The sequence below is a fragment of the Xyrauchen texanus genome, chromosome 47 (assembly GCF_025860055.1).
Source record: "Xyrauchen texanus isolate HMW12.3.18 chromosome 47, RBS_HiC_50CHRs, whole genome shotgun sequence".
NCBI lineage: Eukaryota > Metazoa > Chordata > Actinopteri > Cypriniformes > Catostomidae > Xyrauchen > Xyrauchen texanus.
Genome location: NC_068322.1, coordinates 7,667,881 through 7,695,836, shown reverse-complemented (window position 1 = coordinate 7,695,836; position 27,956 = coordinate 7,667,881). Strand labels below are relative to the sequence as shown.

Here is a 27,956-nt window from a genome sequence, read left to right as displayed (position 1 = left end):
CAGCGCGTGCAGCGCAAAATGTCCATTTACTGTCTGCGCGACACAACGTTCGCATCTTGCATAGCCAGGGTGTAAGAAACATAAACTTTTTAACTTTGACTTGACTTTGGTGTAGACAGGGTGTAAGAAACAAACCTAATTAAATATAAATGTATCTTGTTTTAAGGAAGTTTAGATATCTTTACTGGAAAATCTACAAAAATACTAATTAAGTTTTGTTTCCATATTCATTCAGTATTGTTTTGATATTAAGCTAATTATAATTACAATAGACTGATCTTAACCACTTTATTTTTATTTATTTTAATAATAATAATAATACAACAATAAATTAATAATAATAATAAAAAACTAAAATTATTATTAATAATAAAATAAAATAATATTAATTCAAAAGAATTATAATAATAATAAAAAACATTTAGTTATTTATTTAAATTTACTTATTCTTTGTTTATGAATTACCCAAAATGTCCCCAGAGTATGTCAGATTTAGCTCACTTCTGGGGACAAATTTGGCCCCAATTTATAGCCAAGTATGTGCAGTCTCACACTCACACACACACACACACACACACACACACACACACACACACACACACACACACACACACACACACACACACACACACACACACACACACACACACACACACACACACACACAGATCTTCTTCTTTTTGCAAAATTGGACTATGGAAAAATGTAAATGCTGCCTGAATTGATTCACAGAACTCCAAATGAGGAAAAAAGCATGTGTTTGTGTGTTTTCCTATTCAGTAAGGGGCAATAAAAGAGAGCACGCATGGACTGACAAACACAAAAACATGCACTCCCACCTCAGTGTGATTTCCTTGGTTGCTATAGATGGCGGACAACAAGCGGTAACATTCAATGCAGTTGTTGGTCTTTGAAATGAGGCCCAGGGTCATTTTCTCTGCCTCTGTAGAGCGACCCGCCATGGCTAAAACCTGCGCCTGTGGAGAGAAAGAGTGAATGATAGAGAAAGTGAATGATAGAGAAAGTGAATGATAGAGAAAGAAAGAGGGCCTAGCCAATGAAGTTGAGTTTTCTCAGGCCATGATGTGAATCAGAGCAAAGGGTCTTTGAAGACTCAATTAAGCTGACGTCGTACTCTCTGAAACACTACAAGGAAAAGGCGCTGAGCCAACGCTGTCGAATAATGCAATCAAATATACAGGGTCGGGTAGTCTTGGCCCATTTGAACATTCTGTCACTGTGAATCTATGCAATTGTTCAGAGTTTAGTTTGTCCACGGTGCAAAAACTGGAATTCTGATCTGTAAGAAAAGTCACTGCAATTCGAGTTAGAACAGTCTGAAGGTCTGTGCCGAGCAGGGATGTGCACCATTCAGAATTGAATAAAGTTTGCCATTAAAATTCCAATTCAATTCCTGAATTTGGATTGCATGCATAATATGGTTCCATTGTTTGCCCATATGCATGGTTTTATCTACAGTACATTATTGTTGTGGTTGATTTTGTTGTCACTGAAGGTAACTTGCTGTTTTTCAAGTCAGGATGAGTTAGTTTCTATAATAAAATGATCAATTTGTTGATTGTTACCCTTGTTGTGTTTAACGTGCCAAGTGTTGAGGTCTGTGTGTGCCATTTTAATATACTTTATACAGTATGCATTTTTTCCTCAAGTGTTCATGTGATGAGTAAAAATGTGATATTATTGGTTTAAGACAGCAAGCACATCACTCTCCATGAAATATATGTTTATAGAAATGTACATGAGATATATGATTTCAACAAAAATATTGAACAGTTAATAACCATGTAAATAATGTAAGCAGTTGACATAGAATGTTGACAGAATCTTTTTAATGTTACTTAATTTAAATATGTAAGATTAATATGAAATATATGTACAGCTAACATGTAAAAGCCATGGCAGGTTGACATTTTAAAGTTAATTTACTTAAATTGAAATATATTTATTAAACTAGTTCTACAAACACATCCCTTTTTACAGTACTAATGATAAATGATATATATATATATAATCATTTGTTTTGCTTTATTTAAAATGTTTTATTTTATGGACCATTGTGGAAGAATACTTCATTTCCAAAAATGCTTGAATATTGATTTGCTTAATATATTAAGCAATCAATATTTTCAAAATGGTAACCTCTGAAGTTATCTGAAACTTTACATTTACATTCAATTCAATTAAATTCAAAGTCAACTCATGAATTGAATGGGAGTTCATTCTGAAATTCTGAATTTTGCACAACCCTGGTGCCGAGTTTGATGTATGTAGCTTGAAAGCTCAAGGAGACGTTACAATTGAAAATGCTTGTCTTGGTCTAGGGATTTTGATCGCTTTGTCAAGTGATCATAATGATACACAGTTAAAAAGAGTCTCTTTCACCAGTGCGAGCCAGATGTCAGTGCTGTCTGGCTGAAGTGTGGCTGCCTCTCTGTAAACCTCCAGTGCTTCTTCATATCTGCCTGTGTTATAGTACAAAGCCCCAAGAGGGGTCAGGATGTCCACCTTACGAACCACCTGCAGGGCCCTGTGTGGGACACAGAAACACTCTCAGACAAAAACTAGTTTACAGTTCCATTCATTGTAAGCTGGGAACACTGTTAAGTTTATACAGTTTCATTGGATCTCAGCTTACCTTTTGTACCATAACTCCGCCTCTTTATTGTCATTGGACGACCGAAGAAGGCGGCCCAGGTTCACCATGGCAACATAGTGAGCTGGCTTGAGACGAACAGCTTCCTGGTAATGAAAGGCCGCACGGTCTCCATGACCTAAAAGAAAGGGTGATTGATAATATGGAGGCCTCGAAATTATGGTGAGCGCCACTATTACTTTTGCTCATACTTACCCATACAAAATCTGATATATGGCCATTTATAAACATACATACATATATATATATATATATATATATATATATATATATATATATATATATATATATATATATATATATATATACACACACACACAATTAAGGTTACTGTATCTATTTGGGCATATATGTACATTTTCAAATTCCTCTATTATTTGAGAAAATATGTTACATATATATGAAAATGGGCATTTTTTTGCAGTATTTTTAAACATATGATGTATATATATATGTACAATGATATCAATGAAAGCTAATTATGAATAGACATATTATAAATGTATTTTACATAGATTTTTACATAGAATGTGTATTATTTATGTACTATTAACATATATACAATCTAAAAGAGTTTAAAGTGATACAAGCTTCGTACCTGTGTCCACAAGGAATACGGCATAGTTATTATGGAGGTCCGAACTGTCAGGGCAGTTCTCAATCCCTTTTATATAAATTTCATTTGCTTCTTTTGAACGTCCCTATGCAAAAAAAATAAAAAGTATATGAAAATAATTAATAAATATATGTGAATATACAGTATACTATGGTCTTGAAAAAATCCCTCTTTATGTGTGTCATTTACTGTAATTTGAACAAAACCTGACAGAGAATGAGAGACCTGGTCAGCATATAGAGAGGCGAGACTAGAGTATGCATCAGCAAAATGTGGACCGAACCGAATTGATTCCTTCAGCATCCTCTCTGCCTCTTCTTCCTTCCCCTGAGACCTGAAAAGAAATAGTATTATCATCCTATTCTTTATATACACAAGCACAAACATAGTGAGAGATAACTTGGGTAATTTTAGGACTTAGGTTGGGAATCAAGACAGAATAAGAGATTCTTATTCAGAACTGGTTGAGATTTAAAAAAACCACTTGATTCAAATGACTGGAATCAACTGAAACAATGATTGAAGTTTGGTTCCGTTATCGGTTCTGGAACATCCCCCGTTGCGGATGGAACACCGTAATAAAAGATGCACTATAAGCATCAGATCTGTTGCCATGACGATCAGCATGAGTCTATTTTTATTGTCGGCTGTGAATCAACAATCAACTTTCAAACGATTGTGATTCGTTGCATCATACATTGAAAAATATTTAATTAATTAAAACATTTTAATGCCCATTTTTATTTTATATAGGCCACATCCCAGACATTGCAAGACTCACAGACACACTAAATACAAAGTATGGGTTGAAGAAAGAAAACCAAGACAGCAAAGTTGCGTGATAAAATTAACTTTTTGTTTTCAAGAATTGGATACCATTTATTTTAACTTTTATTGTTATTACAGAAATCTGAATTTTTTTTTATTTGAATGCAGGCTTGTGAGGGTAGTGAATGCAATGAGAAATGTTGTCCAAACAGCTGTCAATTCTTTCCTCTTCAAAACTACTAAAAGAATTGTTAACAGAACCATTAAGGAACCAGAATCAGAATTCTTAAATTCCTTTTGATTTTCTTTACTTGCAATTCCACAATGAGTAAATAGTAAATAGTGTGTGTATTAACTTGAGAAGGTTGCCCAGGTTGAAGAGAGCTCTGTTGTGTTGAGGGTTAATGCCCAGCGCTTTCCTGTAATAGATTTCAGCCTCCTCAGCATGGTGAGTCAGGGTGCCCAGATTATTCAGTGCACTGGCATGTCGAGGGTATAGTCTGCAAAAACACAGAGAGACTGTGGCAATGAAAAGTTAGAGGAGATTATACAGATTTTACATAAATCAATGAAAGCACTGATTCTCTTTGCAGAAAAAGAAATGGTGTATTTTTGGCAAATAGAAATGCATCCATCAGCAGACAAAAACATGCAGAATAAAACTTTTCTTAAAGACTCCATGAAATAGCTTATTGAGACACACGAAGCTGCAGGGTTCCCACTCTTTTCAAGGCACAATTTTCCAGGACATTGCCAGGACATTTTATGCACTCATAACAAGGGTAATATTTATGCAAAAACACATGCATCCATTTAAATCAAGCTTTTATTTTGGCATTTCTGTTTGTTTTTGTTGGTAGTTTCTCACCTCGAGACACCAGTTTGCTACATGGCGGAGGATCTCATGAATCTCTCTCATGAATCTCAGTTGCCTCCGCGTCTGAGACTGTCAATACACGCATCTTACCATGTGGCTTGTTGAGCGCGTTACCAAGGAAACTTAGAAACGCTATTCTCTGTGGCATCCACACACAACTCACCACGCACCACACCGAGAGCGAGAACCACATTATAGCGACTACAAGGAGGTTACCCCATTTGCCTCTACACTCCCTAGCAACTGGGCCAATTTGGTTGCTTAGGAGACCTGGCTGGAGTCACTCAGCTACCCCGTGTGAATTAATTTTGAAAACAATCTGTGGTCTGACAGTCATCGTTGTCTGCTAGCTGCCTTGAGATGTCACACATGTCATATAAACTAAAACACATAGAGACTGTATCACCAATATATCATATAGAGACTGTGTCTGTTCCCCAAACTACCAAACAGAAACCCCTCACAAACTCATTAAGAATTTTTTTCTTGAAAAACAAAATAATAATAATTAAGATAAACATCATATAAAAAGTAGGGCTACTATTAGCACTGATTGTAAATTAAATTCTAACAGATCATAGTTTGGGTGTGCTCTGCTAGACTAAAACCTGACTTAAACTGGATGAATATATTAGTTTAAATTAATCTACTTCCACAGTTTATTGTTATAAACATGAGCCTCATCTGAGGGGTCGAGGAGGAGGTATTGCTACAATTTACAGTGAAGTTTTTGGTGCTACTCAGAGAACAGGATATAAGTTTAAGTCTTTTGAACAATAATGCTTAAAATTGCATTGTCAGATTTAAATAAAAAATTTAATTTAATTTTAGATTTAATTCGGTAATATGGAGTTGATGTTGATACTATAGAAATTCTACCGCAGAGCGATGACATCTCAGATCATTACCTCGTCTCTTGTTTGCTGCGATCAGCTAATGTCACTCAAGCTACACCACGCTATCGTTCAGGTAGAACTATTCTTTTGACCACTAAAGATAGCTTCAATAATAATCTTCCAGAATTGCCTCACATACTCAGTAGGCCAAAAAGTCTAGAATAACGATGTAATAACAGAAAATATAAATACAGTCTTCTTTGGCACTCTTTTTCAGATTTTTCATTTTTATTGGTTACTCCTCCAGTATGACACACAACACTTCATGTACAGAGTCAACCATTATCTCCCTTAAATCACATTATTTCCCTTCCCCCCTCCCATGCAATCAACAACAGACGAAATGAGGGACTTAGATATATATATATACATATAAAAATCTATTCTAGGGTAAATCTTATGGACTGATGAAAATTATAGTCCCTACCAGATGGGTTCAAAAGTCTCCAAATATCTGTAAGACCAAGATTTGTACACATTCTGTGAAGCGTCAGTGTTGCTCTAGGGGCACACTTTTGCTTCACTATGATCAAGAACTGAGTCCATCAAATGATTAAAGTCTCCCCCCAATATTATATAGTGAGGGGTGCCAGCGGCTTGCAACATCCCTTCAAGATCTATAAAAAAGCCCTGATCATCGACATTAGGTGCATAAATATAAGCCAAAATAAGACTTTGTCCCTGAATTTCAGCTAAAACATTAATGACTCTTCCTAATTTATCTTTACTCTGTCTGAGAAATTGTAATTGTAAATGTTTCCTTATCAGTGTAATGACTCCCCTGCTCTTACTCAAGCCAGCGCTATAAAAAAAATACCCACCCCATATCTTGCCACATGTTTTAGCTTCCTGTGGAGAAAGGTGCATTTCTTGAAGAAACACTATATCATATTTCTTACGTTTAAGAAGAGAAATAACTTTCCTTATTTTAATGGGGTGCCCCAACCCATTCACATTCCACATGGAGAGAGACAATCCACTCATATTAACATTTGAGAAAAAGACATGATTATAAAGACCACATTCCAACATTAGTGCAACAATCAAACCATGGTCATCCCCTAGAACAAAAAAAGAAAAACGTGCGCATTTAGCATGAAAGCGCCAACTGGCGTCAGTCCCTTCAAACGCCTACGAGAGCCCACCCGACAACCTTGCCAACAGATTGCTCAAGTATGGTGTTTCTAGACCATTTTCAAATCTCCCATTTGTGTCATCCCAACTATGTTCATTTCTGCAGAGAAATGGTATATATGAACAATTTCAGTCAGGATTTAGGCACCATCACAGTACAGAGACTTCACTTATCAGAGTTCCAATTGACTTGCTCTTATCATCTAATTGCGGATGCATTTCTCTTCTAGTGCTTTTAGATCTTAGTGCTGCCTTCGACATGATAGATCACGACATTCTCTTGAATGGGCTGCAGAATTATGTTGGCATTAGTGGACTTCCATTAGCATGGTTTAGGTCCTATTTATCAGACCGCTACCACTTTGTATGTGTAAACGAGGAATTGCCAAATCAAACAAAAGTTAAGTATGGAGTTCCACAGGGATCAGTTTTAGGGCCTCTGTTTTCTCCTTATTTATGCTTCCCTTGGGAAATATTATCAGGAATCGTGGAACAGGTTTCCACTGTTATGTGGACAATACCCAACTTTATTGGTGTTATGTTGGTTCCTGTTAAATGTCGTATTAATCAAACAATTCTGTTAACTACATACAAAGCTTTGAATGGTCTAGCTCCATAGTACTTAAGTGACCTTCAACCACACTATATTCCATCACGTTCATTACGATCACAAAATTTGGGCCTGTTAATTGTACCTAAAATATCAAAATCCACAAAATCTGATTGAACTGCGAAGCACCTCATTGATATCTGCCTGCATCACCTTTGTCTATTGATGGACCACACTCTTGAAATGGAATACATAGACTATCATTTAATTTCCAACAAAAGCCTTCATCACCCAACTAACTAACAAAGTTAAATTTGTTTCAACAAAAAGCTAAAAAGCTCAAACTTAAGCTATTTTAATGATTCAAGTATAGCAAATTATCTGCAAAAGCGTCCTTAAGCTTTGATGTTGTTTCGCAATGCGCAGTCGCCAGCAGTGACAAAAAAATACAAATTTGTGTATTTGAATCGTATTCGGAGTCCCGATTTTTACCATGTGAAACAATTAACAATGGCAAAGGAGGAAGCTGGGACCAGCTTGACAAACATAGACATTTAATAACACTTTTCAGTGTATAAAGAAACAAAAACACACACTGTAGCCAGCTACGTCAAATCATAAAACACACACAAGAACGCAGACAAGCTACGTGCATCTCTCTCCCATCTGATGCTGTCTCTTCTACTTAAATACTCCTGCCTCCCGTCGCTGAAACTCGCTCTGCCCAGATACCACTCGGCTCCGCCCTGCTCACCACACCATGTTTTTGTACATGTAACGAAAACCTTGCTAGCAACAGTCAAACTGTTTTATTATACTAAAATATTTTCCAGGACAAATTATTATTTTCCAGGACATTTAGGTATTTTTCTAATTTTCCATGACTTTTCCAAGACTGGAAAAGTGCATAGCAAAACTTCAGGTTTTCCAGGATGCGTGGGAACCCTGAGTTGGGGTGAGGTTTTAGAAGCTTTTTTTTAAATTCTTTTATAGCCAATAACCTTTAGCTTATGTCACAGCCATGAACATGATTTGCTTATGGAGGGACTTTCTCAATAATAGACATAGACTTAACCAATTTTGATTTATTTTGTTTTTAAGAACTATGCCCACAAGCACACTTACCTGAGGGCAGTTTTATAGTGGTAAACAGCTTCTTGGTTTCGCCCTCTGTCCTTTAGAAAGTTAGCATAGTTGTAATGAACTTTTGCATTGTGAGGTAACGTCTGGATGCCAGACCTGAAGACGGATGGCAGAAAAAAGTTCAGAACTCCACAGAGAACAATCTCCCACACAGATTAAACTATGTGACCCCTGTACCATACTAACAAAAAATCTTGAATCTTATTAACGTGTTTCCAAATATGGAAATAGAAATAGAAAGCTGCTAAACAACAGAAATATTACATTTTAAATCCATATTGCAATAAAAAGCAATACACAAAATGACACATTAGGAAATAGTTCACACATAAATGAAAATTCTGTCATTTGAATGCACGGAACACAGATTATCAGTGAATAAAGACTTACATTTTTATCTGTTCCTTGCTATTGTATAGGTCCATAAGACTTTGAATATAACACTCAAATCATATGAACTATTTTAATGATACTTGTATGTCCCTCTTGGAGCTTAAACATTTAAAATCAGCATCTACTTTTGTTGTATGGAAAAGAGCAGCCAAGATATTCGTCAAATTATCTATTTTTAAAGGGTTTCCAATGACATGAGGGTAGGTAAATGATGACAGAATTGTAATTTGTGGGTGAACTATCCCTTTAAGAATGCTAAGGATCTTTACACACACACACACACACACACACACACACACACACACACACACACACACACACACACACACACCTGAAGAGGGCTTCTCTGGAGAGCCAGATCTCGTTCTGTTGGATGGTCTTCCAGGAGAAGAGAAGGAGGACAACCAGCATGGACACAGTGAGCGCAGCCGCTCCCCATCGATTGATCACTGAATACAGTCTGTTCAGCCCATGCACCACCAGAACACAGTAGCCCATACTGCACAAACACACACAAACACACGGCATGTTTCAATTGTTTTCTATCTAAACATGCACTAGACAGACAGTATTCGATGTGTTTAAAATTAGCAGCTTTTCATATTTTGTTAATTTAATAATAGTTTATCTAACATATTTAATAGTAGTTATCACGGTAAAAACATGACATTTGTACCTAATGCTTTAAATTAATGCAAGATAATCATGAGAAGGATAAAATACCCTTCATTCCATTAACCACAGGAAAAGGGCTGATCTTTAAACGCTGATGTCACTGTGGACACAGTCAGAAATGGCTAAAGTGAAACACAATTACACAGACCTTCTGTGTGGAGATTATTACATATTAACACATGGATTGGTGCAAGAAAGAGCAAGTTATATCAAATCACATATTCCACATTTATTTCTGTTGTGTGTCTTTTGTTGTTTCTTATTTAATGTCTGTGGGCCTTCATTTGGATTCTACTGCCGATATACTGTATGCTCGCAATTTCTTTTTCTTGCTTCGTCCCTGTTCTGCTTCACAGGAAACTCCTCACACACAGAACACATGCAGACTCCTACAGCTTTACACACACACACACACACACACACACATGTTATTCTACCTATCATTATGAGGACTTTCCATAGACATAATGACTTTTATACTGTATAAACTATAGATTCTGTCCTCTAAACCTAACACAACCCCTAAACCTAACCCTCACAGAAAACCTTCTGCATTTTTACATTTTCAATAAAACATTGTTTAGTATGATTTTTAAGCGATTTGAATTATGGGGACACTAGAAATGTCCTCATAAATCACATTTATAGCATAATAACCTTGTAATTACCAGTTTGTAACTTACAAAATTGTCCTCGTAAATCACAAACACACACACACACACACACACACACACACACACACACACACACACACACACACACACACACACACACAAACACACGCACACACATCCACTGCTTCCCACAATCATACATTAGAAACGTAATGTACTTAAGCCCCCATCACTGTCATTATCACATTGCAAGGAAATTTAATTTTCTTAATTTTATTATTTGTTGTTATGCCTTAAATTTATGCTGCTCATTTTTGATATAATTGAATTAAAGTAATGAGAATCTAATTTGAATCACCATTGAGAATAATAGATATAAAATAGGTGTAACACTTCATATTAAGCCCATATTATAATGCATTAGTAATGTCTAATAATATGTCATAACTTCTCATTAATAATTGTAACCACAATCATAATACATTATTATACCTACTTCTTCATAGTTATACCTTAGAGTATGATGATTTATAACACCAGCAACAACACATTTTTATCAGCTGAAATTATAATATATTATATATATTTGAAATATTGAATACTGAATATATATATATATATATATATATATATATATATATATATATATATATATATATATATATATATATATATATATATATATATATATATATATAAGGTATGCTTTAAGAAAAGTGACAAAAGCTGCCTTCTTATAAACATCCATAAGATATTTTTAAGTGGTTATAAGACATTACAACACATGCTGGAAATGATTTATGTTACACATGCACAAAATAAAAAAAAACACACACATTCAATGTACATTTTTAGATATTAAGAAAAACACTTACAAAATATATGTATGTTAATCACACATGTAGCCAATCTTCTTGGTTGTAAATACAAAAAAAATCTAACTGATTCTATAATGGACTCTGTTAAATAAACTTTAATGTTTGTGAATCTTATTTGGAGACTTATTATATAAATAACTTCCATTGTATAAGTGTAACTTGTTAGGGGGCCTGGGTAGCTCAGCAAGAAAAGATGCTGACTACCACGCCTGGAGTCAGAAGTTGCAATCCAGGGCGTGCTGAGTGACTCCAGTCAGGCTTCCTAAGTAACCAAATTGGCCTGGTTGCTAGGGTGGGTAGAGTCACATTGGGGTAACCTCCTCATGGTCGCTATTATGTGGTTCTCACTCTCAGTGTGGCACATGGCGAGTTGTGCGTGGATACCACACGCAATATGTCTCCATGGTAAAGTGCTAAACAAGCTACGTAATAAGATGCGCGGATTGACAGACTCAGACATGGAGGCAACTGAGATTCGTCCTCTGCCACCCGGATCGAGGCGAGTCACTACACCACCACGAGGACTTAGAGTGCATAGGGCATTCCAATTGGGAGAAAAGGGGTGAAAATCCCCCCCAAAAAGAAAAGTTTGACTTGTTATGTAATGTATGTTACAAGTTTATGTTATGGCTGTTTATAAGAAGATTTTGCTTTTGTAACTTTTTGTAACAATTAAACCACTAATAATATGACCATGTCATAAAGCCTTTTGACCGTTTACACCATGCTTTTGGATGACAGCACTTATACGATTAACTTTATTAGCTTCTGCTTAAAATTGGATGTTGCTTGTGTTATAATGCATTACACTCTTATGTATAACTATGAATAGGGGAAGTATTATGTATTATTTCTGTAGTTATAATTATTTATGAGAAGTCTTATTATAAGGTGTATTATGAGACATTATGAATGCAGTATAATCCATGTATAATGCCTTTACAATGCATTATAAATATGGGCTTCATAGAAAGTGTTACTGATATTTAGTTAAAAATCCAACTAAAACATCCCGATTAACAAAAGCAATGAAAATTGTGGAGAAGAAAATGCTTAATTGCCATGTTAATAATGTCCCAATGCAAAAATGTGAAAAGCAGGCTTAATTTTCTTTATGCAAATTATAATTTCTTATTTTTTCTTTTGATTTTGGGGTGAAATGTAACCGTAAAAGTTTTTTTGTGAGATTTCCCCCAGCATGAGTAATGGTAATACCGATGCTTACCTTATCCTTTTGCTCCACACACACACACACACACACACACACACACACACACACACACACACACACACACACACACACACACACACACACACACACACACACACACACACACACACACACACACACACACACACAATGAACCAGAGAGACTGCAAGTTCCACACATTCCTCTCATAGCTGTGTGTTAATTTCTATTGTGGAATGTGAGTGTGAATGTGACTGTATGTGTGCGTAAATGGTTTGGCCTCTAAGCCGCAGTGCCCCTAAATGTCTGATTACTATTGCTGTTAGCGTTAACAAAGGCAGTGTGTGGCAGGGCGGACGGCAGGGCCGTGTCGTAATTCTACACACCCGGTCCCTTATCAGGCTAATCAAGCCTCCAAGAGGGATAAAGGCCGACTGGGGAAGATGGTACGGGGGAGAGAGAGATCGTTTACAGGCATGTCCGTCATGTGTGTGTTTGTATCTTTTGTTTAAGTTTATCATTAAATCTATTATTTATATTGTCAAGCTGGTTCTCGCCTCCTCCTTGGCCATCTAAATCACTTTACACAGTGCAACTAATATTTACTCTGCATGCATAGATAAGGGCTTCCTAAATGCCAAGATAAGTGTTGCGCTGATGATAACAGACCATTAAAATTCACTGAGCACAACCCCTCATTACTTATAACCAAGTGTACTCAGGGATGTAATGCAGAGTGTACATGTACTGTATGTGTGTGTGTTTATTGGGTCACAGCTACTCTCTGAGCTAATGAGATAATTTTTGAACAACCACTATTTAATACCACATCTCATTGTTCAAATTACCATTTAATTTTCTCATTAACACTGTTCAAATTAATACAGACGTTTACTTAGGTACCTAAATAAAGAAATACCTTAGACTTATATTGTTTTTTATATAAACTACTTAAATTAGCTAATTATAATTACTACAGCCTAACCCTAATTCTACCTCTAAATCAAGTCTTTTTGCATTTTAAGAATTTAAAAATACTATATTATTTGCTTTAATTTTTAATCGTTTTCCAAATGAAGACCTTCCTTGATGGTTTTGTTAGATCTAGCTTTTGGGGACACTTCTGTCACCAAACTAGCTAAGTACATACACACAATCTCTTATTACAGATCAGCGGTGCATCATGTGAAACAGGGCTCTAGACAGATGAAGTACTGTAATCAGTATTGTGTTATCTCCACTAAGGGGAAGAGAAGAGGATGAGGGTTGTATTTGTAAAGCATTAGAAAAAAAGGCACCGCAGAGAAAAGAATGGACATTCAGTATACACAAACACACACTACACACACACACACAAACACACACTACACACACACACACACACACACAAACCTGGGCATGTAGAGAACTCTTTCTGCCACCACAAATCCCACGCGGAAGAACAGATTACTGGCTGGGATGAAGGGAAAGACCAAGAACAGCACGCCCACCAACACCTCCTTCCCTTCCATCTTCTACAAAAACAAAGAAACAGACAGAAAGAGATGGGCTGGTGAAACCAAAGGTTTGCTACCATAAATACAAAACACATTAAATTGAATTTTCTGAAGAAAAACTCATCATCCCGATGATAGAGCATTGCTATGCAGTTGCTAAGGTATTCAGAGAGGTATCTGAGTTACATGCGGTTCTGTGGTTGCTAGGGTGTTCTGGTGTCTTATTACAGTAACATCCTAACTCTAGAATCCAATCTTATCTTTTAGTAACCCATGGGAATTTCAGTTATGATCAGTGTTGGGTGTAATCTGATTACAAAGTAATTACTTACTGTAATCTAATTGCTGTTTTAGTCAAAAAGTAGAGTAACACATTACATTTGCAATTTTTTAAATCAGATTACAGTTACTGACCTTCAATTAAGCAAATTACCAGTTGTGTCTGTTTGAGTTTCTGTGACAGCTGAAGGGTGTGAACCTTGTAATGAGTCATCGTAAAGGAGAAACGAGAGGTGCTGGGTATATGAATTGCATGTGACAATAAACAAGGAGGAAATTATGGCATTATTTTGAATTCATTCAAGTGTTCTGTAAAATAGTTTTAGAAAGTAACTTAATAATAACATAATTAGTAATGCAATTACTTTCCCCATTAAGTAGTGAGTAAAGTAATCTCATTACAATTTTTAGAGAAGTAATTCGTACTTTGTAGTGGATTACTTTTTTAGGAAACTTGCCCAACACTGGTTAAGATCTATTTTTTATTTTCTATTTAACTAGTTATGGTTTAACTTAAGACAGGAAGTTTCAGTAATTCGGACCTTGTTCCCTAATCATGGGTGGGGTCCCTTCATAAAATGTCTATGGGGGGGTTTTTCACCCATTTTACTGTCAGCCAGGTGAAAATCGAATGTCTGATCATTTATTGCCATAGCACAAACAGTGCAGATTTATGTGCTACCGAATATTCATGGATTGCTCATTGTACAAAATTACTGACAAGCGCCAACCCCTATCAGACATCTGGGGATCAATTTAGACATGATCACCTTTCACCCTGGTGCAACCACCTAGTCACAGGTTCTGGTCCCGTGGGAACCAGGAAGCAGTCGGGTTCAAATAAAAAATGGTGAGCATGATTTAGAGGTTGCAATTTCACTCTAATTTAATTTTTGAACTACTGTCACCAAAATCACAGTGCAATAAGTCTGAATACTTGGTTATGTGTTGCTTTGACTCCAAGCATCAGCATTAGTAATATTGATGCTTGCTTTAGTAAGCACCACTAACAAGAAACACATCATACACCACATATTGTACAAACACATACTCAAGGACACAATTCACCATTTAATACCTTGTCAATATTTCCACTAAACTGCAATAAAATGAACACTTCACAGTTGCAGAGCTTCCATATATTTACTAGTGTTATCTGAGAGCATATGCATGAAAAACAAGCTAGTGTTGTGATTTTATCGATGTATGAATTGATTAAATATGACAGATGAGGAATGAGATGTCAATACAGAGATATGAAATCTGAGATAGAAAACCAGATATGAAACTGTAGCTGTATCACTCTATGATTACTTTGAATCGCCTGAAATGCTGATTAAAAAACAAACAAACTATAAAACAAACTATTGTCTGGAGTTTAATTCTCATATAATAAAGTCCAACACACACACACACACACACACATACACGATATGAAGGTTTTAATACTCATTTGTGCCTTGCAGTCCATCAGAAACATTAATTAACTTCAAATGGTGACTCTTGACAAGCAATGTCTGTCGAGAAATGAGCAAAAAAAACTTTGATAACATTCAGCCAGCAATCAGCATTATGGACTTGCTCTTTGGCCTGTATGTGTCATAATGTGTCTTTGTGAGAGATAATTAGCCTGGTAAACATTCCTGAGGACACAGATTGGAAAGACATTAGGTCAAATTTCTGGCACAGAGCCCACCATGGCTGATCAGTGGATGGCTGCCAAGGGACGCAAACCAAAATGGCGCGGACACGGATGGTTATGTGAAAATGAACACATTTCATTACTATGCATTTCCAGTGAGAGACATTTTAATCTCCTTAAAGTTTAAAGGTTAAAACAAGTTATTGTTGAGGAGGAAAATACTGTTGATTCAGCTGGCTTATTCTCACCTCTTTATTTCACCTCTATAGTAGTAAGATTTCCCCCTTATAACATGATGTAATTAAGCATTGTGTTTTTGCTACTGTTTCTTTTAAAGTTCACTTTGTAAATGGTCCATACATAGTTCACACTCTCATTCATCAAGGTGGGCCAAGTTGCTGAATACTGAACATGTATTAATATGCAATCATGATATGTTCAAATACTCATGATATCTGAATGACCCATTTATGCATCTTTGCTTCATTGGACTTGGGAGGGATCATTGCATTGTGAGCATTACAGTAAGTCTTCATTGTACATATAATTCTTTTTTGTTTTTAAAGCAAAATCTTGCAAAGACAGATAAAACAGACAGATACACAGAGCTAAAGTGCTTATGTTTTTCTGGGAAATATTAGAAGGGTAAAGCTGGGTCATGAGAATGATGATAGCTTTGGCATTAACCCTCTTACCAGTCGCAATCTGTTGTTATGGCAGCACAAACAGAGGTCACCCGAAGCCTGTCCCAAAATGTCACTGGGCCAAACTCCATTCAGTAGCGCTCCATAGACTCTCTCTCCTATCTTTTTTTTGCTTTGCTCTTTCATTCTGCTTTCTCCCTCAACTCTTCCTTTAGTTTCCTTTTCATTTCTCTTCATCTCTCCAGAGACAGAAATAAACTGGATCACTGCTACACAACATTAAAGGATGCATATCACTCAGTCAAAAGAGCAGCTTTGGGACTCTCTGATCACTGTCTGGTTCATCTTCTTCCGACATACAGGCAGATATTTAAATTAGCTAAACCTGTAGTAAAGACTGTAAAAAGCCCGGACCAATGAAGCAGAGCTGGAACTACAAACCTGCTTTGACTGCACTGATTGGAGTGTTTTTGAAGCTGCAGACACCAAGCTGGAAGAGTTCACAGATACTGTGACATCATATATATTGGTTTCTGTGAGGATATGTGCATCCATACTAAGACTTATTTAACATACAGCAATGAACCAAACAACTAAACCATGGTTTACAGCAAAATTCAGGCAGCTTCATCAGGCCAAATAGGATGCTTACAGAAGTAGGGATACAATCTTGTACAATCAGTCCAGAAACACACTGACAAATGAGATAGAGTGGCTAAAAGAAGCTACTCTGAGAAGCTGGCAAACTAGTTTTAAGCTAATGACCCTGCATCAGTGAGGACAGGCCAGAAAGACATTACTAACTACAAGACACCATCCCCCAACTCTGTAGGGAATCAACAACTGGCTGACGACCTGAATATGTTTTACTGTAGATTTGAAAAGCCCAGTCTCACACCCCACACACAATCTGACCTTCACTTCACACAAACATCAACACCTCGTGCGACCCCCTCCTCCCCACTCCTGCTATTCAATCTGTACTTAATATCTGTGAAGAGGATGTGTGCCGGGTCTCCCAGAAACAAAAGACAAGGAAAGCACAGGGCCAGACAGTGTTTCACCCACTTGTCTAAAATCCCGTGCTGACCAGCTGGCCCCCATCTGCACACAGATCTGCAACAGGTCACCGGAGCAGTGTTAAGTTCCCTGCTGCTTCAAATGCTCCACCATCATCTCTGTCCCAAGGAAACCCCAAATCACAGGAATTAATGACTACAGACCCGTCACTTTGAAGTCTGTGGTCATGAAATAATTTGAGAGAATGGTGTTGGCCCACCTGAAGGACATTACTGGACCCTTTCTGGATCCCTATCAATTTGCTTATCGAGCAAACAGGTCTGTGGATGATGCAGTCAACATGGGATTGCATCATATCCTGCAACATTTGGACAAACCAGAGATAATAAAGGATCCTTTTTGTGGACTTAATTTCGGCTTTCAACATCATCATCCCAGCTATTCTCTGGACTAAATTTAAACTTCCTTTGCCAGTTGAGGAAATTCATCCTGCCACAGGTGCTGCTGATACAGTTCTAATCAGCAGTCAATGATTCTGTCCTCTGCACTTTAATAACTATCTGGTTTGGTTCAGCTACAAAATCAGACATCAGAAGACTACAAAGGACAGTTCAGACAGCTGAGCGGATTATTGGTTGCCCCCTGCCCTACCTTCAGGAACTGTACACATCCAGAGTGAGAAAAAGGGCTGGAAAAATCCCTCTAGACCCCACTCACCCAGCTCACTACCTTTTTGAACTGTTGCCTTCTGGCCGGCGCTACAGAGCACTGAGCACCAGAACTGTCAGACACAAGAACAGATTTTTCCCCTCAGGCTATCCATCTCATGAACAGTTAAAACCGCCACATTTACATATATATATATATATATATATATATAGTCTTATTGTGTATTTCTGTATATACATATATTTTCTATCTGCTTTTTATTTTAATCTATATTTTTATTATCTCTATTAAATTCCTTGTATGTGTAAGCATACTTTGGAATAAAGCTCATTCTGATTCTGATCTTGTGTTTTTTTTCAGTCCCTCTGTTCCATTCTATCATCTTTACCTTCCCTTCCACTCTCTTTGTGAAGAGGACGACAGCATTTGTATTTTAAGATGTTTCCACCACTGCAAATATATACAATGGCCCCCAAAAGTACTTGGACATTTAAAAGGAACATATGGGTGTCATTGAATTAGATAACAAAATATAAAATTGCCTTCTTTATAAAACACAAATCATTTCACAAAATTAGTTGTGTGAAATGATAAAACAATAGGTTTACTGGTCAAAACGACAACACAAATCAATTTTGTCCATAGTTAATGTGTGTGAACTACGCCTGTGCTTGGACACCTATGTGAACTTGAGGGGTACTGAATTCATACATTGACTAAAATTACCATGGGACCAGATGGTTTAAAGACATTTGAAAAATGGCTCAGAAAAGTGAATTTAGTGTATTTGATGACACTAGGCAGTGGCATAACTACTGGGAGGGCAGTGTAGGCAGCCACACTGGGCCCAAGGTGAGAGAGGGACCACAATAGCAGAACAAAAAGGAAACAATAAAAATTACCATGGGACCAATGGGCGATGATAAAATCCTACCAAACCCACTTCGGAAAATGAAAAGTGATCGAGGGGGACCACTGCAACTAGGTTTGATTTTCTTTTATGTAGTGAAATGAAATGTATACATTTTCAAGTGTGACATAAGTGTCCCACAGTAGTCCTAGATAAAAATAAAATACAATTATTATTGAGAGTCAAAGTGTATTCTGTCATATCGATGACAGGTATGACTGTAGGATCAGTTCACTTGAGAAATATGGATCGAATATAAAATCTGAGATTGTTGTCTCTATAAACAGAATGAGACAAACCTGCTTTTCTGCTTGGAAATATTTGCACACATCCACACATGCCTGATCTCAGTCAGTAAAAGCAGATGGCAATTTACTGACATTGGTCTGTCTGCCTGTGTCAAACACACTCTATGAATTATTCAGTCGAGGATATGAGATCTGCTGAACAGGGACAGGAATATTCTCTCTCTCTTTTATTTTCCCTCTCTCTTGCTTTCTCTCTGGCAAGTTGGATCAGCCATTCTAGAAACAGACAAAAAAGAAAACACACACTGCCTTGTTCTTTCCGAAATCTCAAGGTCTTTAGTTAAAGACACAGCCAATACAGCAGCAGGCGACCCAAAGAGAATTCTGGGATCCGTCAAGGACTGACTGACATTCCCTCACAGTTTCTCAAATATTTTTAAAACAACCTGTGACATTTTTATCAGTGGCTTAACTTCTTATGACCTCACAAGAGCTGAGTGCTCAAATACTGTTTTCAATCAATTCTATAACAAATTTTTCCTTTGAAACGCATGTTAAAAATCATGTACACTCACATGAAACTCCAATCATATAAGTGGCCTAATAAATGTTATAATTTATTTTATAAGGATATTTGTTTATAACATTAATAATAACAATAATAATAATGAAAATACATAATAATATTTGTATTATTATAATTAATAATATTAATACAAATCATATTCAAATAATTATATAAAATTCTAAATTAGCGTAGCAACTTGTTGCATTAATGTATAGAACATATGTTCAAATGTGTGTGTTCATCTGCATTTTAAAAGAGTTTGAATGTCGTAACTATCCATTTTATAATACACATTTAAATACACTTTCAATACATAAAATAAAACATTTGATGCAGCTGTGTATTTTTATGCCATATGAAAATGGTGTATAAAAAAATTCCACAGCCAGAGTTTGTGCTTCTTAAAGTCGGCACGACCGAGATGAGTCTAGCAGAAATAATATCCTGAAGAACTCAATATCCTGATGGAAATGTCTCACTTCATGTGTAACCTGCGTGAAGAATGTGCGAATTAGCTCACGGCAAACATCTGCTTTAGGTGAGCATCTGCACACTCATTTACAGAATCATTTCTATTTTTCACGGGTTGCTATGGCGATGTGTAGCAAAGAAATGCACTCCGCTCATGGGATAAAAGGCAGGGTGTGAAACAGTATGTCTGAGACAGTACAGTATGTCTGCGTGTTTTTTTAAAATGTGAAAAGTAGGTTTGTGTGTGTGTGTGTGTGTTTTTCATAAATTCTGTAATGACAGACAGAGTCTGTGGAGATACAGTCCCAGTGGTTGTCTTGACATGTGTAAAAAGGGGTTAAATTAGGCCTGAACGATCTGGATTGACATTCTGACATTTGATTTAAAAATAAGAACAAATATTGACTCCATGTTTGTTAATCCATACCATTTTCCATCTGCTCCAGTCCAGTTTTTGTTTGATCCAGTAAACACATCCCATATCTGTTTAATAAGTGTAATTTGTTCAAAAACTCTCCAAAATGAATTACATTTAACATTTTGTAAAATAAAATAAAAATTACTTTCAATGGTTCAACCTAATTTGTCAGGTTGATTTAGTAAGATTAAAAAACAATTATGACTTGAATACATTTTATTAAGTTCACATACTGTGAAGGATTTTTGTTTATTTTTATATTTATGTGTACATTTATCTTGATTGATCATTTTATTTTATAAAAGACATTATATGTATTAGAAAAAATATACTGTATGTATGTAGTACTATAAAAGGTGTTTTAAGAGATTAAAGAGGTATTTTTATACTTTATAAAATTTATTAAAGAGGTTATTAGACTTTTTGGGGTGGAGGTGGTTCCATGTACTATCTTACCAATGTCACTAAAATCACAACCAGATTTTAGGGTTCCTCCACCTCAAGAAATCCTAATTTGACCCCTTCACGTTAAGTGTGTGTGCGCACTCACCTGTAGTCGTGTAATGCACTGCAGGCTCAGCATCAGCATGACCAGAGCCAACATCAGGGAAGCAATATTCCGTTCGTCCCATAGAGATTCCACTAATGGAATGCTTCCCACCTGTCAATCACAACTCACACTCAGTATTTGTGTTTGTATTGCACTCTCATCAAACCTTCATTCATTCGCAGAGGTTGGTGTGTGTATTTGTGTGGATGTGCAAGTTTGTGTGCATTTTATGCAATTAACCTGCCAGTCGTAGCATAGCACTATGGGAGCCAGTAGCAGCCAGGCATTGAAGGAGAGCAGATAGCAGTATGTGAGAAACCTAAAAAGCCAGATCTCAATTAATGCATCCAAATTCAAAGACTCATTAATGCATCTAAATTCAAATTTAAGCATTTAAATCTACAAATACATGGTACACATTTACAGAAAGTAATAATGACCTCAACCTAACGTCATAGAATAATAAAGCATAGTAAAAGTATTTAAGTAACTTAAACACTAGCACACATAGAAACACTTCAGAAATACTAGAAAAACAACAGTTCTCCTTCAGTAACTGACAGTATACAGTATATGGGAGGGAATGTCAAGGTTTTCCTGCTATTGTGTAAATACTGAGGTTCAAACCTCTCACAGATTTTAAATGCTGTTGTAGTCCATACAGTCTTCATGTGTTTCTCTGTATTAGCTGTACTTATGAGAAAATTCGAACTGACCTGGTGAACAGATACAGAGAAAAGGAAGCTGGATTGTCTTGCTCTGAAAACAGCGGCATGGATCCACCCATCAACCATAAGCGAAAAGACATGATGACTGTGACCTATGCAGGCAAGACAGTAACAAGACATCTGAATCTACAACATATGTGCACACAAGAAGTGATGAAGGTATGATTGAATATACCAACAGTAGGTTGGTAACAGAAAGGTTGCAGGTTCAATCTCAGGTAGGAGGGCATAGGAACCATTGAGTGAGTGAGATCACGATTATGTACCATGGGAGAGTAGCTTGCTAGAATAGCTAAAACACTGCAGCTAGCATTGTGACGTTTAGTGGCTAAAACATGGCTACTTACATGTAAGGAGATGATACAAGCACGTTTGATGAATGGGAAAGATATTCTGATGAGCTCTTTCAACCTGGAGCGTGACAAGTGCCTAAAACGAAAGCATAAACAGATGTGAAAATCTCTTGACTACTTCATACTGTAACTCAATCAACCTACGAACTCATTTTCATTCATTACAGACTTAATTAAACCATCAGCTAATTAGTTATATGGCTATATTAATCTGTTTACTGCTTCTTTTAATTAATGAACTCTCCATCTTATGATAATTAGACAGCAGAGTACCAAGAAAATAGGTGAAAACACGCACATACTGTAGACCTTAGAAGCTGTATTAGCGAGAAACTCTCATTGACACAATAGTTTTTATATGAAGATACAGATATTGACTATACCTGGCCCTCACAAAACCCTTTTTGAGCAATGGCTTTTCCACAATCTTACCAGTCATTTGTGATTACTGGACACAGAATTAATAAAATGAATTTTCAATCAGGCTTCTTCACTAATGAATTATGCAGACCTTTCTGACATATTAACCATTTGGACATTCTAATTGACTTTACACAATAGCAATATATAGCTCATGAAATATTATTCAGAGCAGAGGAAAATCTTTCAAATGTAAATTCAATATATAAATTTCCATTACTTTTTAGACTTGATCAATTTCCATGACTTTTCCAGGCTTGGAAATCACAATTTTAAAATTCCTCAATACTTCGAATCTGGTGCATAACAAAATGTTTGGCATTTCCCAATCAGTGGATGTTTTTTGAAATGGGATGAGCATTTTTCAACCACTTGACCCAATTTTCCTACTACATAGAGATTTCTTACTTTCATTGGACAGTTGAAAAATGCCCATCCTGGGCTGCGTTTCCCAAAACCATCATAAGCCTAAGTACATCGTAGAAGCCAATGGTTTCAATTGTCTCAATGATCTAATTAGGCTTATGATGATTTGGGAAAAACAGCCCTGGTTTGGAAACGCCCACTGATTGGGAAATGCCACTTATTTTTACACAGAGACCTACTGTATACTTTAATATTTCCAGGTTTTCAAATGAAAGTAAATTGGAAAGTTTTATCAACCCTGATAATTACATTTCAAGTAAAATATACTCCCAATCACGAGTAAATGTTCTTTAAATATGCCCATATTAGAAAATTCTGAAGGATCATGTGACACTGAAGACTGCAGTAATGATGCTGAAAATTCAGCTTTGATCACAAATTGCATTTTACAATATATTCAAATAGGAAACTGTTCTTTTAAATTGTAAAAATAGTTCACAATATCACTGTTTTTACAGTATTTTGGATAAAATAAATGCAGCCTTGGTGAGCAGAAGAGACTTCTTTTAACAGGTAATTTAGGTCTTTAAGTCTTTATGTAAAGAAAATGTATAGTCAGATTACTTCTTTTAACTTAAAACTTGATTTTGATCATTAAGTCTCCTCACATTCATTTTCTTTCTGTCACATTCTTCATTGATATGCCCAGGGGAGGGGTCTTTGTCTTCTCATGTGTGAATTACAATCAATATTCATGATAATTCAAGCCTCCTTGCATATGACTTTTCTAACACTAAAAGTGTCTTACAAAAGTTAAAGTACTATATTGTTTTGTATGAATGAGTGATCAGGATGGTTTTCACATCATTTTGTAACAAAAACTCAACTAAAAGCCATGCATAAACGTAATGTTCTCAAAAATACAAACATGTACACACATGTTGCCCACATATTATTGTAGTCCAGTTTTATGCTGAATACAGTGTTATCAGACATTAGCCATTAATATGTTTACAAATGTCAAGACATGTCAAAACTTCTCCAGGGCCCAAAACACCCTCAGACCCAAGAAGGTTAAAGCCGTTTAAATTACTTGGACACTAGGGGTGTTCTCATGAACCACATTTAAAGCATAATACCCTCGTAATTACTAGTGTAGCCTAAAAAAATGTCCTTGTAAACCACACACACACACACACACACACACATGTTGTGTTTCCATGTTTTATGGGGACTTTCCATAGACATAATGGTTTTTATATTGTACAAACTTTATATTCTATCCCCTAAACCTAACCCTACCCCTAAACCTAACCCTCACAGAAAACTTTCTGCATTTTTACATTTTCAAAAAACATAATTTAGTATGATTTATAAGCTGTTTTCCTCATGGGGACCGACAAAATGTCCCCACAAGGTCAAAAATTTCGGGTTTTACTATCCTTATGGGGACATTTGGTCCCCACAAAGTGATAAATACACGCTCACACACACACACACACACACACACACCCTCTTTTGAAAGCCACTCTAAACTAGAACGGCAGCATTCCTCTTTGAAAGTGCCAACATATACAGTGAATTTTAATTTAGCATGACATGACACCATGACAGCTGTGACTAGAGATGTGAGGTGTGATGAATGAAAGAAAAGAAGAGGCAAGAAAGAGAGAGGGGGAGGAGTCGAGCTCAGGGAATTCATCGCACTTCTGCTGATTGATTCAGCAAAAGACCTAGAGAATGCTCTGCCTAAAGACTGTGACTGTGTGTGTGAGAGTGTGTGTGTGTGTGTGTGTGTGTGTGTGTGTGCGCGCACGTGCACATCATTGCTTCACAGAGCATATTGTACCCCAGGGATCTGTAAATGTGCTGAAAGGCAACACAGTCTTTAAATAAAAAAAATGCTAGCCTCCCCCATCTTTCCTTGCCCTTCAACTCTATGTCTGTCTCTCAATTCTTCCGCCATATTTGTATTTTTCTCACTAAGAGAAAAGAATGGAGACAGGACTGGGGGAGGGGTCTTAAAATGAACAGTCACATGCTTAATCAATACACATGACTACACGTTGTGCAACACCGCTGTTTTTCAGAGTATACGCAAAACACTGTGGCCGGTTGTGGTCAAATTAACGTGTTCACATGATGGCCGAAGCCGAACTACAATAGCATTATTTAATTGTGTAAATCTGACTTCGCAAAAATTGGTCCGACTAAAGTGTTTACAAGATATTTTAAAAAGACAAATAATTTTTTTAGTCTGAAATCACCCCAAGTTTATGATGTTCTAGTATTTAGATGTGGGTGTCTGCTTCTGTTGGCACGAACAACACTAAGGTCATGCGTTGGAATGGCCAGAGAATCCAAACATTTAGAAAAGTAATAGTACACATCTTTTCAACAAACTCGTTTGAGGTATCATTCATGTGTGCTGCACAAACAATGTGGGATGTGCTACATGCTGAAGTTTAATTCTTAGGATTAGAGGTTTGCTCAAATGTCTATAGCAAACTATTAAGGAGGCAGTTTACCCCCAAATTAAAATATTTTCATCATTTACTCTCCATTGTGTCATTCCAAACATTAAGTCTCTGAAACTTGAGAAACATTGCTTCAAAGTTAATTAGTTTTAGTATGGATCCTGTAGTTACGGCAAAATGTTTAACACAGATTTATATTTTTCACAGAATCTGATATCAGTCAGAATATTTGTCAAAATATGCGCTTCCTGCCTCCTCCACGTGACCTTACGTCATCCATCTCATGAGCGCGTGTCACAGAGATGTACGGAAGCGAACATTTGTAGTTAAAAAGTATATAAGTATTGTTTTGTTTCTAAAAATAATCAATCGTTTGGGTTCAGAAGAACTTTATTTGTCGACTGGAGTCGTGTGGATTATTTTGATGCACCCTAAATATGCATTTTGGACCATAAAAAATAGAGTACAACCACTTGCATTGTTTAAAGAAGGAGGCCTGAAATAAAATCCTAAAAATCTGAAATTCTGTTTTGATGAAGAAAGAAACTCAGATACATCATGGATGGCCTGAGGATGAGTAAATTATCAGCAAATTGTAATTTTTATGTGAACCATTCATCTAAACAAAAATATTTGAGAAGTGCATAATTAGACCCCCGTCTACACATACAATGTTATCATCTGTTTTATCATTACAATGCATTGGAGTTGATATGAATTAGACAAACATGGCATGTCAAATCATGATAGCAGCACCAGCAAAAATGCAGATAAACAATGATTTTAATAGCACTGGGAGATTTTAGATACTGTCAGGCATTTCAGAGTGTCTGATAGGACACTTATGAATATTGCACTAGTGCAGAGTTACAAGAGCGAAAACAAGTGTCAGCTTATGCATTTAATAATAACAGAACCCACATGAGACACTCCTGCCCCTCACTTCAACACACACTAAAACATGCAGACAGGGAGACAGCATGTCTACAGGCATTACGACGACTATCAGTCACAATCACGCACTCACACACTCAAACTGTGTGTGTGTGTGTGTGTGAGACAGTTTGTGTCTTGTGTCCTCCCCAGGGTCATGGGTAGCGGCAAAGGTTTATGGGCACTTTTGAAAATCAAATAAAGCTGCTTTCCCTTGAGGAAAATGGAGAAAGCAATCTTTCCTTGCTGTTCTTCAAGGCTGTGAGTGTTATCATCCCTGACAAAATCCCACTCTGTTTGTGTAACTGTCACAGATGTTCTTTTCTGATGTCACTGAGGGTTCACTGACCTCCTGTTACACGGATGCCTGATTGGCTCACACACATTCCTTTTATAACGAATAAAAGTCTAATAATGAAAATGTACAAAGTCTAAAACGCACTAGTGAAAATGCTTCTATTTTGCGTTGTTTTTAATTTATTCAACATATATTAACAGCATAACAATTTGAGTGAAAGTTGAATTGGTTTATTTTTATATTAAATTTTCAATCAAAATCCTAAAACGTTCCATATAACAAAATAATAATAATTAAATTTGAATGATAATTAAATTTAAATAATACATTTTACATAAACACAAATGTTTACTACCCAACATTATATTTTTCATATTAAATTACATTTCTTAATAATGGGTAAAAAATGACTTCTTGCACAGGATTTTTTACTGATTGGAAAGTTTAACTTTTATTATTATTATTATTATTATTATTATCATCATTTTGAATTAGAATTATTTATCAAAATCAAAAAACTTTCTATTTATTACTAAGTTTAAATAACAATAAACATATTTTTAAATAAAATTGATATAATAATACATTTTAAATAATAAATTTTACATGAACACATTAATACTATCAAAATAATATTATCCATAGTAAATTACATGTCATTTTAATTGGTAAATAACAGCTTTTAGTACTGGATTTTGGAATGGTTCAAAAGTTGAATAGATTTAGTTTTTTATTTTGAATTTGAATTTTGAAAACAAATCCTAAAGCTTTCTATTTATTTATCAAGTTTAAATAAAAAAATGTTTTTATTAAATGACTATAATAGTAAAATGTAAATAATACATTTAACATAAACACAAATACTAACCCAAACCTCAAATTATGCATATTAAATTAATTTACTTAACTATGGGTAAAAATTACTTTTTGGCACTGATTTTTTATTTAATGTTCATTTGGAATCCATGTGACAGCACATCAGTGAGGTTTTCGCTGTGTCTGAGGTCATGTGGTCTGTGACTAACATATCAGAATAGATGCATGTCTTGTGCTTTTGA

The 27,956-nt window shown here is 36.0% G+C and overlaps 1 protein-coding gene across 3 annotated transcripts in view; it reads right to left on the bottom strand.

Annotated features, from left to right (window-relative positions):
• Positions 1-27,956, bottom strand: part of LOC127638916 (protein O-mannosyl-transferase TMTC1-like) — a 57,390-nt gene that overhangs the window by 4,561 nt on the left and 24,873 nt on the right. For all 3 annotated transcript variants that reach the window (XM_052120671.1, XM_052120672.1, XM_052120673.1), the window contains 13 exons: positions 22,399-22,480; positions 22,040-22,143; positions 21,564-21,642; positions 21,324-21,434; positions 13,801-13,922; positions 9,383-9,550; positions 8,641-8,754; positions 4,415-4,558; positions 3,516-3,624; positions 3,273-3,375; positions 2,657-2,792; positions 2,404-2,548; positions 840-977 (listed from right to left, as the gene is read on the bottom strand). In XM_052120671.1, coding sequence (XP_051976631.1) covers positions 840-977; positions 2,404-2,548; positions 2,657-2,792; positions 3,273-3,375; positions 3,516-3,624; positions 4,415-4,558; positions 8,641-8,754; positions 9,383-9,550; positions 13,801-13,922; positions 21,324-21,434; positions 21,564-21,642; positions 22,040-22,143; positions 22,399-22,480 — 1,555 coding nt within the window. The remainder of the gene's footprint in view (positions 1-839; positions 978-2,403; positions 2,549-2,656; positions 2,793-3,272; positions 3,376-3,515; positions 3,625-4,414; positions 4,559-8,640; positions 8,755-9,382; positions 9,551-13,800; positions 13,923-21,323; positions 21,435-21,563; positions 21,643-22,039; positions 22,144-22,398; positions 22,481-27,956) is intronic.